This window comes from Gavialis gangeticus, unplaced genomic scaffold (assembly GCF_001723915.1).
Source record: "Gavialis gangeticus isolate Ggan-Ray unplaced genomic scaffold, GavGan_comp1, whole genome shotgun sequence".
NCBI lineage: Eukaryota > Metazoa > Chordata > Crocodylia > Gavialidae > Gavialis > Gavialis gangeticus.
In genome coordinates, this window is record NW_017728994.1 from 69343962 (window position 1) to 69357103 (window position 13142).

The following is a 13142-nucleotide window of genomic DNA, read 5'->3' on the forward strand; positions in this document are numbered from 1 at the left end:
AATGTTTTGTTAGATGGGTTGCACTAGACTACTTCCAGGTTCCCTTCATCACTGAAAGCCTGATTAATGCCTTAAAGGCAGAGAAAGGGATCAACAGAACACTGGGGTGTAAGGAGTGCAGGAAGAGAGACCTGAAGCTCAAAACAATGTCAGTGGTGGCAGGTAAGCAGGAGGTGGAAAAAGAGTTGAAGAGCAGAAATGAAGGTCTGGAAACAGATGGAGAGTTGACAAAGGTGAGAAGTGGGCATGAAAGGAAGTGTCAGTGGGAGCAACAGCAGAGGCAAAAACAATGGCAGCAGTGATGGTGAAGAAGAAAGCGATGAGAATGATGAGCAGGTGACAGGGTAGAAGCAGCAAGAAAAGGTATGCTGGGTGAGAGACAGAGGACAGCAGAAACATGATGGCATGCCAGCCTACCAGGAGTGACATGGTGGAAAGACATGGAAAACACAATGAGAGATGGTAGGGAGGATGAAAGACTGTGGATAAAGTTGGTATTGGCTGGTGATGGAAAGGAAATGAGATTAGTGTTAAACAGATAAGACTATTTAGAAAAGATACTGTTTGCAATACTGGAGGTGCAGCCAGAGCACCTGACTAGCTTACTTGCTTTTCTAAACAGAAAGTCTTGGCAAATCTTTTACTGGAATGGAGGTGGGTATGATATTTTTTGGAAGAAATATGCAGAGGAATGTGGGAGGGAGGAATTAAGAGGGATAAGTTTTATATCAGGAGAAAGGAAAAGGGAATGAGTAATTATAGTACAAATATATGTGGATTTATTAGTGGAAGATGACATAGGTGGGTAGAATTTCATGTTCAAAGTACTGGTAGTGTTACAAGCAAATGAGTGGAGCCCAGGAGTGTCGAAGTACCTCCTGTCTATAATCCAATTGAGGGAACATCGAGGTTTTCTAATATACCATGGGCAACCTAAATAGTACAGCAAATGAGGCAAGGCAGGGAACACCTGTTTGCACATGGCCCTCATATGGTATGATTCAGGTGTGAAGGAAGAGGGCACAGAGCAACAGAGTGCCAGGAGCCCCTTAAATGCATTACCTGTGGGGGGAGGAGAGGCATCTGTACTGCAGGTATCCAAAGGCCTTTGGAAACAAGGTTAGACAGCCAGAATCAGAAGGGGACAGTCAGGGAGAAGAGAAGGGTGAGACCAAGATAGAAATGGTAGAAGAGAGATATAGAGATGGGCGGGAATGAAATTTCTGTAACTGAGGGAGCGCAAGAGGAAATAGGAGATGAAACAGAAGAGGTGGGAACTGCAAAAACCTCAGACTTGTAGGTGGGAGAGAAGAAGGAGGAAGAAACCCCATAGGCACCAGGAGTGGAGATGGAGCAAGAAAAAGAGCCAGGGAGACAGGTGGAGGAAAGCAAGAAGACACAGGGGCTGAAAACCAGGAAAAAGAAACCTGATAAAGACAGAGGTTGGCCAGAGTCAGGGCTGGAAAGCAGCTTCCCATTGCTAATGCCCCTGGGCCCCAGCCTGGAGTGGAGAGTGAGTGGTGGGATCTGCCTGGGGGGTAGGAAAATGGAAACTTTCCTGAATGTGAAAGCAATCAGGCAGCTTGCAAAGGCAACTGGAAAGTGAGTGGAGGGGCAGAATCAACCACAATCAGCAGCAGTATTGAGAAGCCTTAACGAGACAGGCACACTCTTTTTACAACAAACAAAACATAACTGATGATAACATCAATCAATGTCAGGAGCGTTTTAACAGGAAAAAGACGGGAACATACTGAACCAGTATTGAAACAAGTAAAGGCAAAAAACCCATGTAAAAACAGAGCCTCTCTCTGGCCCAATGTGCAATTGTCGAGCTACTGGAGGTTCAAGGGTGGGAAGGGGTGAGGCCTGCCACACAACCTTCACTGGGTGCCAGACCCCCTCTCTGCCAGACCTCTGCTCCTGGACCCTTCTTCACCTCTGCACCTACAGCCACTGCCTGCGAGGACAACTGTGGTTTGACACACCTGCTATACACAATTCTATCATAAATCCTTGAAAAGTCACGAGACTTGCAATTTTATTTTACAAAGTCTCCATAGTAGGAAGGCCTCTCAGTTAGGGAACCTGTTTGCAGAGCTTACCTTGCCCCCAGAGGGTGATACACTGTTGTTCATGGGTCTGACATATACCATTGTAACAATACCCATCTACTCTGTAGCATGGGTGTCCATCATGTAAATAGACGTTAGCTGGACAGTGAGGATTTGCTCCAGTGCAGAACTCTGGAAGATCACAGGAATTACTTGAGTCTCTGCAAGAAATCCCTGCTGGTTTCAGCTGAAGAAAGAAAAAAAGTTGCTGTAATTTAAATTCATAAAAATTATACAATAATGTAATTAATATTACATGTTAACATTTTATTTCTTTGGTTCCACACCAGCTGACCACTAAGACAACATACAGACAATGCTACAGTTTACGTGGTGTACTACATGAAGGTTCTCTGACATTTGGAAAGAGGACATAACTCCTCTTCCAGATGCCAGTGACTGGCTCACTTTGCTCAAATCTGAGCTTAGAAGTAGTTAATTTTGCAGTGGTTTAATTATTAAACCTGGGGAAAACTTCCATTCTGAGTATGTAGTCGTACTTCCTACTTGTGTTTTCATTACACCAACACAGGCAAGAAGCAGACTGTCCTTCAAGACTGGTCTTGGTAAATGGTGCAAATTAGTAAAATTTGGAAGCACGCTTTCAAAGTGCATGTGGCTTGCTCCTCTTCATCTTTCAGCCACATACTTGCCACAGCCTGCTGAGAGGCTTTACTAACACATACTCAAAGGCTGCTTAGTGATGTGCAAATATTAATGCATGTGGCAGGATACCAGCTGGCTTCCCCTAACCACAGTCTTCAGGATTTAATAGCAGCCTTCAACTCCCTGAAGGGGAGTTTGAAAGAGGATGGAGCTGGACTGTTCTTAGTGGTGACAGATGACAGAACAAGGAGCAATGGTCTCAAGTTGCAGCAAGGGAAGTTTAGATTAGATATTAGGAAGAATTTTCTTGCTAGAAGGGTAGTAAAACACTGGAACAGGTTACCCAGAGGGGTGGTGGAATCTCCATCCTTGAAGTTTTTAAAACCCGGCTAGACGAAGCTCTGGCTGGGATGATCTAGTTGGGGATGGTCCTGCTTTGAGCAGGGGGTTGGACTAGATGACCCCCTAAGGTCCCTTCCAACTCTAACTTCCTGTGATTCTATTATGTAGCTCTACTGCTGTTTATGACTCACCATTAAACATATTAGTTTTAATAGGACTAATACGATTATTTATCTATGTATTTCACTTCTTCAAGAATCTCTCAGATGGGAGAGAGAAAAGATATATTAATTGCCCGTCCTAGCATGGTAGCCATGTGTTTTTGCAAAAATCTGTGTACAGGAGCAAATGCAAGTGTTTTCCATGCACAAGTTGAAACAGCCACACATACTGCAGACACAATTAAGGAGGCCTGATTTAGCTCTCTGTCTTCAATGCCTCTGTTTGAAAGTTTTTTTTTTTAAATTGCTTACATAAAAAAGAAGTGCCCTAATGCTTAAGGATGCTAACCAATCAGCAAATTAAGAAGATTAGGACATTCTGCCCAATCAACACAACAAAGAAAGCTTTCTATCAATTCACCTTGCAGTCTTCACAGCAAAGTCCATGGGCACACACCGCATCTGGTTTCAAAGTGCAGGTAGTAGCATTACAGCAACGATTTGTACATTCCTGGGGCAGAAGCAAATGAAAATGAGAAAAACTGAATTAAACCTATTGCTTTCTCTCAATAGTGGATGTCTCTCAAAGGCATGTTTTAGCTCAGCCAGAAATTATAGGCTTGAGGCAGGGAGTCCTGGATGAGATCCTGTGACTTGTGTTATGTAGGAGGTAAGTAGACTAAATAATCATAATGGTCCTCTTCTGTCCTTAGCATATATGACTCTAAATAACTGTAGTAAAGCAACATAGGTGTATAGAGAAATACTAGTGTTTTAAAAGGAAGAACTGTAATGGTAACAAAACGGTACGTTACAAAATGGGGAACTTTGCTAAGCTTTATGAATACCTATCCTATTCTGCAGTTTCTGCAGTGCTGGCCTGACTTCTCAGCACTGGAATCAAAGGAAAAGGCAGTATAACACTGAGGAATTCTTAGTACCAAATTCCTCCCCTAATTACGTGTAGAGGATGCTAATTAAGTCAATACAATTGCGTTTTACTACTGATAACACTACTTGATCCTAAAGATACCTGATACAACCAAATATATTACAATAAGGGCTGGCAACATAAGGCCCATGGAGCCACTAGATCCAGCCTGCAGAGTCTCAGGGCTTTGCCTGCGCCCATGTCTGCACTGGGGCCAGGAAACTGGATGCAGTGCTTGCACTGCTGCCACTAATCTCTGTCCCCTCACCTTTCCCGTCACAGCTAGAGCTGCACTTGCTCTGCAGCCAGGGAGTGCAGCTGGGGAGAGAAGTGGGAGAAGCAGTTGCAGCATGGGCGCTGCTCCCAGCTGTTATGCTCCCAGAAAAGCCGCCTCTCCCCTTCTCCCCTGATGCCACCTAGCCCACACTGGACTAAAGCTAAGTTGTTCTGGCCCATGGCTTGAAAATGGTTGCTGGGCTCTACCTTATAAGAAAAAATTAAGTCTTACCTATCCTAATTGTTAGTTATTCTATCAAGGATACTAAAAAGATATTATAACAGTTTATAGAATGACAGAAGTCCAAAGTCTCGCTGATGCAAATCAGTTAGGTGCACTATGTCCAGCAAAATGTTGCCCTGGGTGAGGCTTTGACCTAGTAACTTCCGTATTGCTAAATGGTACCATTAACAGTCATCTTTTTTTAAAAAAGTTGTTCACCAGAACTCTATATCACAAGGGTCTGGTGGGCATTATAAACGAGAGATAATGATGCCACTTTATACGGCTGTGCAAGTACAGTGGGATCTTATACCAGGGTATCCTGAAAAACATGAACTGCATAATGACTAACTCATACATTCCCAATTCACACCGGTGGATCAGATTGTGGACTTTCTCTTACAAGTAGTTTTTCACAACTTTATTCTCAGTAGACTGAGTCAGTAAGAACTTTCAAAAGTAATAGATTTGCCTTTCTGAGATTATACTCATGAATTGCAAGTTAAATCAATTTCACATGAATCACAGTGCTCTAAGACCTAACAAAAAACAGCAGCAGATAAAACTGCTTTTCAACGGTGTTGAGTCAATCTGACTTAACAAGGAATCACTAACAGTGAAGTGAATACTGGAAAAATAACTAGGTTAGAATGATGTTCACAGCCTACTGTTACTCTGCTGGCTTTTAAAGAGCCTTTCAACCAGAAGATAAGGCTACCTGGTTATATCACCATACTCACAAATATGAAAAAGAAAATGTCAGCATTTCTCTGTGTTCTCAGATATTCTGTGCTGGTATATATAAAACTCCACACAGAAACAGGCAGGAGAAGGTCACTGTGACTATTTCTAGTAGTGCTCAAGGCAATATGCCATCCAAGTCAATATTTTTGTGCAGCTGCTGTTGTTAAAAACGTAACAAAAAAGCATATACAAAAGCCTGACATTTATACATTCACCCCATGAGCAACGTTGGGAAAATCAGAATACAGTAGGGAGATGTGAATGTTAGCCTTCTAAAGCAGCTTGGAAATGGACACAACCTAGACATATCTTGCCCTCTAATTATATGAAGAAAGTCCCATGGAAATCAAAAGAAAACACTATGGAAACGTCAAGGATAGGATAAAGCTCAAGAACAAAGTTACCGCAGCCTTGCAAAATTTTAATGACTTGCTCAACCATTTTTTATCATGAAGAAAAGCAGCCAACTGGGTTTTGTGCCTGGGCTAGAAAATTATCATGGCTGTGTTTAAAAAAACAAAACACAAAATTGCTAGCAAGACAGTTTGGGGCTGGGGGACATATGGGAGGTGACAAACCCCAGCTGCTACTTTGATACACTGCTTGTTGGAGAAGATAGAAAAACTGGCATTTTTGTTTCTTAGTGTCTTTTTATGATAGCATCTCAGCCAGACATACTTCAACAAGTCCAGCATCATGCAACTGGTAGTTGTTTCTGAGATACATAATGTTTTGTTATCAAAAAACGGTGTGTGTTCATTTCCTGCACTGTCTGAAGGACATGTGGTCTTCAGCAAACCTCTTGATTTTTCTAGTGATCTTTGCATACCTCACATATTTTCTATGATCTCCTTCAAACATGTTTTCCTTTTAAAGGAGAAGGAAGAAGCAGGTGTTACACATAGTACCTCTGCAGCCAGCTCAATAGCAAAGTTTTTCTAGGAATCTTAATACAGGCTACAATGATTGATGTTGCAGACTTACCATTGGCATCAGTCTTGAGCTAGATTTGGCTTTTTGTCATTACAATGGGAAGGCTGCAAGGGTGGGACTGCTACTGTTAATAGGCTGAGCAATGCTTCTTGAGGATCCTGAAGATTAATGACCTTATGGTTTTAGTTAAGGGTCCCACAGAGCCATAAATCCAATCTGCTTTTTGTTAAACAAGTAGTGCACATATTTCTTATATCCATGACATAAATCAGGACTAAGCAGCATGGATTCACTAAGAGCAAGAGATGCCTAACTAACTTGATTTCCTTCTATGATAAGGTAACAGGCTCTGTGGATGGCAGAAAAACAGTGGATGTTTCTTGAGCTTAGTGTGGCTTTTGACACTGTCCCCATGACAGTTGCATTAATGAGCTAAGAAAATACAGACTAAATGAAAATACTGTAAGGCTAGTACATGACTGGTTGGATCATCATGCTCAAAGAACAGTCATAAATGGTTCAATCTTGCATCCTCTAGTTCTCAGTCACCTCTAGGGAGGAGGTATCAAGTGGTGTTCCCCAGGGGTATGTCTTAGGTCCACTATTATTTAACATCTTCATTAATTATTTGAACCATGGGATTGAGTGCACGCTTAGCAAATGTCTGTATGACACCAATTTGGTTGGAGCTGCAAACACTCTGGAGGGTAGGGTTAGGATTTAGAATAAATAACCTAAATAAAGTGGATAAATGGTCTGAGATCAATCAAATGGATTTTAACAAGCACAAGTTTGAAGTCCTGTACTTGGAATTGAATAATTGCAGGCACAAATAGACTGTGGAAAGACTGGCTAGACTGTGGTACTATAGGCACGGACCCGGGAGTTACAGTGGACCATGTGCTGAATATGAACCAACAGTGTGTTCATTACAAAAAAAAGTCCAATAAGATACTGGGTTGTATTAACAGGAGTGTTTCTTGCAGAAGGGAAAGTTTCTTCCACTCTTCAGCTCCTCATCTGGAGCACTGTGTCCTGTTTTGTGGCCCACACTTCAAGAAAGATATGGAGAGATTGGAAAGAGTTCAGCAGAAAACAATGAAAATGATTAGAGGCCTGGAAGGCACGATTTATGATGACAGGCTGAATAAAACTACGATTTTTTAAGTTTGGAGAAAAGACGACTGAGGTGGTATGTTTTCAAATACCTCAGTGGAGAGAGACATTTCTCTCTGGTTGTAGGGGCCAGGACTAGGAGCAACGGCATCAGGCTACAGCAGAGGAGACTTAGGTTGGAGAGCAGGAAGAACTTGCTGACCATGAGGGTGGTCAGGCATTGGAACTGGCTATCTAGAGGAATTGTGGAATCATCATCCCTGGAAATTTTCAAGACCAGCCTAGACTTGGCTGGGATATTTTAGTCAGGGATGTTTCTTGTTTAAAGTCAATAGAGTGCTGGACTAGATGACCATGTGAAGTCTCTTCCAGCCCTACTTTTCTATGATTCTAAACGAAGCTCTAATTCTGGACAAAGGAAAGCAAATAAAGCCAAAATAAAATTATTTTAAGTCATTGGGCAAAATGCTTAGTAGGGGCATCTTTATTTGTAGCGATATTTAACTTTGATAATGAATAAAAACCTACCATGCCCAGCAAACTCTAGCAGCACATATAAGGGTGAATGATGCCTAGGGCTTTAAAGCACTGCACTGGTATTGACCTACTGATACTGGTCTAAATGAGTTTCCTAATGAAACATTTACTAATCTAACAGATTTGCTGGTGTCTCTCAGATTGCAGTAGAAGATTCAGGGTAAAATTAATTGTGCCTGGGTCACGATTTTCTAAGATACTTGAGAAAACATACAAAGAAGAAGCAGATCAAGTCACTGCTTACTGACGCTAAGTGGCTTTGACATTAAAAGGTGTCACTAACATTCAAAAGTGAAAATGAGAAAGATAACTGGGTTAGAAAGATATTTGCAAGCTACTTGCACTCTATTGACTTTAAATAAGAAGATAAGCCTACTTCTCCAACCCTGTTACCCTGAAGAATGAGTGAGCTGTCAGGAAGTGCTTATGGTTTGTATAAAGTCAATATACTATGTGGAAAGGCTACAGCAATCTCTTGCTGTTTTAACTGCCCCATTTATTTTTTTTCTGTGGTGCCATATTTATCAGAGGAGGCAAATACCTCATCTGCTGATACATTTAATTCTGATAATCTGGGAGAAGTTCAACATGACCAATGAATACTGAACCAAAGGAATTAAGGATGTCTGAAGTGACATTATTTTACTCTCAGTTCTTTGTCTCCTCCCTTGATTCTAGCTGTTCTTTGAAATATTTGCAGAATTAAAGTGAATGATCTTTGAAAAGGTAGCGCTCATGGTTTTTGGAAATAGGGTTTTTGGAAATAGAAATAATTATTTCTAATTATTAGTAGGGTAACCAAAATGGGAAATATGTTCAGTGTGAAAACTGAAGCAGTTTTGCTGAGAGGCATATTTTCTGGTATAAATTTAGGTTATGCAAGGAAGTCACTTGAAATCTCAAGAAACAAGTCTTTATCTTATACAAAGAATCCTGAGAAATCTGGATAATATTAACTATTTTTGTCTAGTTTCAAGTCATCAACTAGTACTCAGAGGGAATCCCATGCTGCAAATTCCATTATGAATTTGGTTGAAGTTTTTTGGATCTAATCTGAGAAGGTACAGGTAGTGTGTTTAATAGCATGCACAGGGGTGTAGGTTGTAGCCGTGTTGGTCTAAGAACATAGGCAGACAAGGTTCTTTGGGTGAATCTGATATCTTTTATTAGACCAACTTAAATAGTTGGAAAACAATTATTAAGCAAGCTTTCGGGTTCAAAAACCCTTCGTCAGGCTAAGGAAGTTTCAGCAGTTGGTGTGTGCTCATGTCTGAGGGAGATTAAAACCCTAGTCAAAGACAGGGCCCCCAAAACCAGCCAAGAGGTTGCTGAAATTGCGGACCAGCTGTTGCTAAATCGCGAGGGGCTGGACAAGAAGCCTCCCTACTTTGGGAAGGAACAGAAAGGGTTTCAAAGAGGGGGGATGGGAGGGCCAGGTCCAAAAGGGGAAAGAGGGCCACCTCCTGCTGAGCACAATGTGGTCCCAGATTTGGACAAACCACCCAATTCAGAAAAGAGGGGGTGCTATAACTGCGGGGAGCCAGGCCACATCAGGCCCAACTGCCTCTGGATGATACTTGTGAGTAATCTACCTGAGATCTAACTAGATATATAGCTTGCAGTAACTCAGATGCGTGATCAAAGGCTACCCAGCCATGGGAGTTTGCTCTATGGGATTTCTCTGATATTGCCCTACCCTGTACTCTATTCCAACCCTACCCCTTGTAACCAATAAAGTTTTTCTTTGTACCTAGTATGGGAGACTTATTGCGAGTGGGTCTAGATTATGCCTTGGGATCCCCTTGGTTCGGCTGACTAACGGAGACCACTACTTGTGCTTCCAGCCAAGGGAAGCATTTTCATTCCATCCAGAAAGAGCACACACAAATTGCTGAAACTTCCTTAGCCTGATGAAGGGTTTTTGAACCCAAAAGCTTGCTTAATAATTGTTTTCCAACTATTTTAGTTGGTCTAAGAAAAGATATCAGATTCACCCAAAGAACCTTGTCTGCCTAATAGCATGCACAGCACACTTACACCTGTTCAACACGCTGCTGTTTACAGGGGCTGCAACATAAGCACAACCTGGAATATGCTTAAAGTTTAAAATTAAAGGATGAAGGGCAAGTTTTATACACATTAACCTTCATGTCTTTAACTAATTTCCAAGCCCTCCTGCCTTCTCCACCAAAAGTCTGCAGCAAGGAGATGAGCAGTGATATTAGGAGAGGCAGTCTTACATCAGGTTCCCCACAGTCACATTCCTCTCCATCTTCCACGTAGCCATTCCCGCACTTTTGTCCACCAAATGATTCCTTAACTTCAGGCAGGTTAAAGAGACACATCCCCACTCCTTTTTCCAGGCTGTTTTCCAGGTCCTTTTTGCTGCAGCTGCTAAACACTGTGGGAAATGGATAACTGGGAGAGAAAAGATTTTTAAAAAGGAAGAGAATGAGAGAGAGACAGTAGCATTATCAGAACAAAAAGGTCTCTTCTATAATTCAAGTTACCTCTCTGTACAATTATGCTCAAACAAGCACCAGAGTTTCCATTTTTACATTTTCACAGAGGACTCAGCTATAGAAATTGCCAGAACATCTTGAGACTGGATTCATAATATATATATTTAAAAATTTCTTAGTACATATAACCAACTTTCCTTGCTTGTCCCCTTAATTTATGGATGCAAACAACATTTGTGTCTGATCCTGCCCAAATGCTGGGACCTGCTTGTGCAGAGCTTCTTGCACTGGCAGGACCTCAAAATGACTTTAGAAGTTTATTTGAGGCCACTGAAAATATGGCCCCAACTAGCTCCCAATTTATACATTAAAACCTGCAACATTTTTTTTGTTGGAGAGAAACTGTATTTCTTTATGTCAAGGAGTTCCTTCAAATCTCTCACATACTCCAAGGCTACCCTTCCTTTCTCTGGGTCCATTTCCCAGCCTTCCCTCACAATATCCAATAAGCTTCTGGGACAGTGTCCATACATTAACTTGAATGGCAAATACCCTAATGATGCTTGTGGGGCATCTCTTATTGCAAACAACAAAGGTGGCACCAGCAGGTTCCACTTCCTTGGCTCTAGCTGGGCACATCTACGCAACATCCCCTTGAGGGTACCATTAAAGCGTTCAACTAGGCCGTTCGTTTGTGGATGGTACACCACCACCTTTAAATGACAGATCTGCAGAACTTCACACACTGAAATCAGCACTATTGACATAAAATTGGATCCTTGGTCAGTAATGATCTCTTTTGGAATACCAACCCTCGCCACCCATTTCATGAGTTCATCTGTCACTCCTGGTCCTGTCACGGCTCACAATGGGATAGCCTCCAGGAACCGGGTGGCATAATCTATTAACACTAAAATAAACTGGTGTCCCGCTGCACTCTGGGGTAAAGGGCCTATTAGATCTATGGCAACCCTGGTGAAGAGTTCTCTGACTACTGGCGTAGGCTGCAAGGACACCTTGTGGGGTTTATAATTGCTCACCTTTTGACATATGTCACAGACTCGACAGAATCCTTCTATCTCCTTGTACATATGAGGCCAGAAACACCATCTAGTTAGGCGGGCTTCAGTCTTAGTCTTACCAAGGTGTCCCCCCAGTGGGTTCCGATGAGCTAAATGCAGAAGTTGTACTCTATAGGGTCTGGGTATAATTAACTGGGCAACCTCCTCCCCTTCAGCTTTACCCCTCCTAATCCTATACATCAACCCATTACACACCTCACACCGTGGCACTGGCTTACTTTGATTGGGGTGGGTTACCTGTTGGTCTTGTTTCCCCTGGTCAGCCTCCTGCAACGCCCTAAGTTCCTCATCATTCTCCTGGGCTTCTCAGAATTGACTGATACTGGCAAACCTTTCTACATCCAGTTCCTTGTCTCTTCCTATGTCGGCCCCTACTAGTCCCTTCTTTAGTGTCCTCAGGGCTGCGGAGTGAGGCTATTATTTCATAAATTTCCAGCCAGTTCCGACCCAATATCATGGGGTATAAAATTTCTTCCTCTAACCCCACTGGGATCCTTCTTCCAACCCCCTTCACCTGTAAGTGTAATAATCGTCTTTCATAATAGGCTTTTTGCTTGTGGAGGCAAACCATCTTCACACCAGCATACCTTGGTGTTTGTTTCCATGATATCAGTGACGGTCGGACAACGGATTGAGTACATCCAGTATCAACTACAGCTTGTACTGGCCGGCCTTACACCCACACGGTCACCTGGGGTAAGTGTTGTACTTTCCCTACTAAGCTGTTCCCTATGCTGCAATCCATCATCTCCGTTTCGTGTCCTTCTCTAGATCCTGCTCAAAGGTCAGCGTGTTCTACTTTGACTTCTCTTGACCTTGGAGTCACCCATGGGCTTCGGGAACACTCTTGAAGTATATGGCCCCACCTACCGCAATTAAAACAGATTGGCCTAGCTGGGCTTCCTTTCTGGGTTTCTCTGCCCTCTCTCTCGCCTTTTCGGTCTGCCTCCCGCATATAGCTCGCTCCTCGCGTGCCTCAATCCCGATGGGTCTCTTCTTGAGCCATGTCGAAGTCTTCTGCCAGTTGCAGGGCTTCACATGAAGACTTAGGGCAGTGGCACCTTACCCATCTCTGAGTGCCCTCTTCTAAGTCTGTTATAAACTGTTCTAACAGTATTTGGTCACATATGTCTTCTTTGGTAGCGGTTTTGGGTTTAAGTCACTTATTTAAGAGGTTTATCAAATTTTGCCAGAAAAGTCGAGGTACCCTTTCTTCCTTTCTCTTTCTGCCTCTAAATGCATGGCAGTGCTTCTCTGGCGTTATGTTAAGTCTTTTTAATATTTCTCCTTTTACTTTGTTGTAATCCTGGGCATCTAGCCGGGTCATGGCCCTGTAGGCTGCCTGGGCCTGTCTGATCAAGAGGACTCCCAATTGTCCTGCCTATCTAGCCTTCTCCAACTCAGCCACTATTGCTGCCCTCTCAAATACTCCTAAGAATGCTTCCGGGTCGTCCTCTTTGGTCATTTTGGGCATCTTAATGTCCCAGTGACTCCTTTGTGTCCACACCTGCTGTTGTATCAGGTGCTCCTCTATAGTTGTCTGCCTTGTGGCCTGCTGTTTTTGCTGCTGCAGTACCTGCGCTATCAGATTTAAAGTCTGTTGCAGGGTGTCCAG

General features: G+C 42.6%; 1 protein-coding gene across 4 annotated transcripts in view; it reads right to left on the reverse strand.

Annotated features, from left to right (window-relative positions):
* Window positions 1-13142, reverse strand: part of ADAM12 (ADAM metallopeptidase domain 12) — a 486667-nt gene that overhangs the window by 52429 nt on the left and 421096 nt on the right. For all 4 annotated transcript variants that reach the window (XM_019502986.1, XM_019502984.1, XM_019502983.1 and 1 more), the window contains 3 exons: window positions 10224-10401; window positions 3645-3734; window positions 2106-2301 (listed from right to left, as the gene is read on the reverse strand). In XM_019502986.1, the coding sequence (XP_019358531.1) occupies window positions 2106-2301; window positions 3645-3734; window positions 10224-10401 (464 nt within the window). The remainder of the gene's footprint in view (window positions 1-2105; window positions 2302-3644; window positions 3735-10223; window positions 10402-13142) is intronic.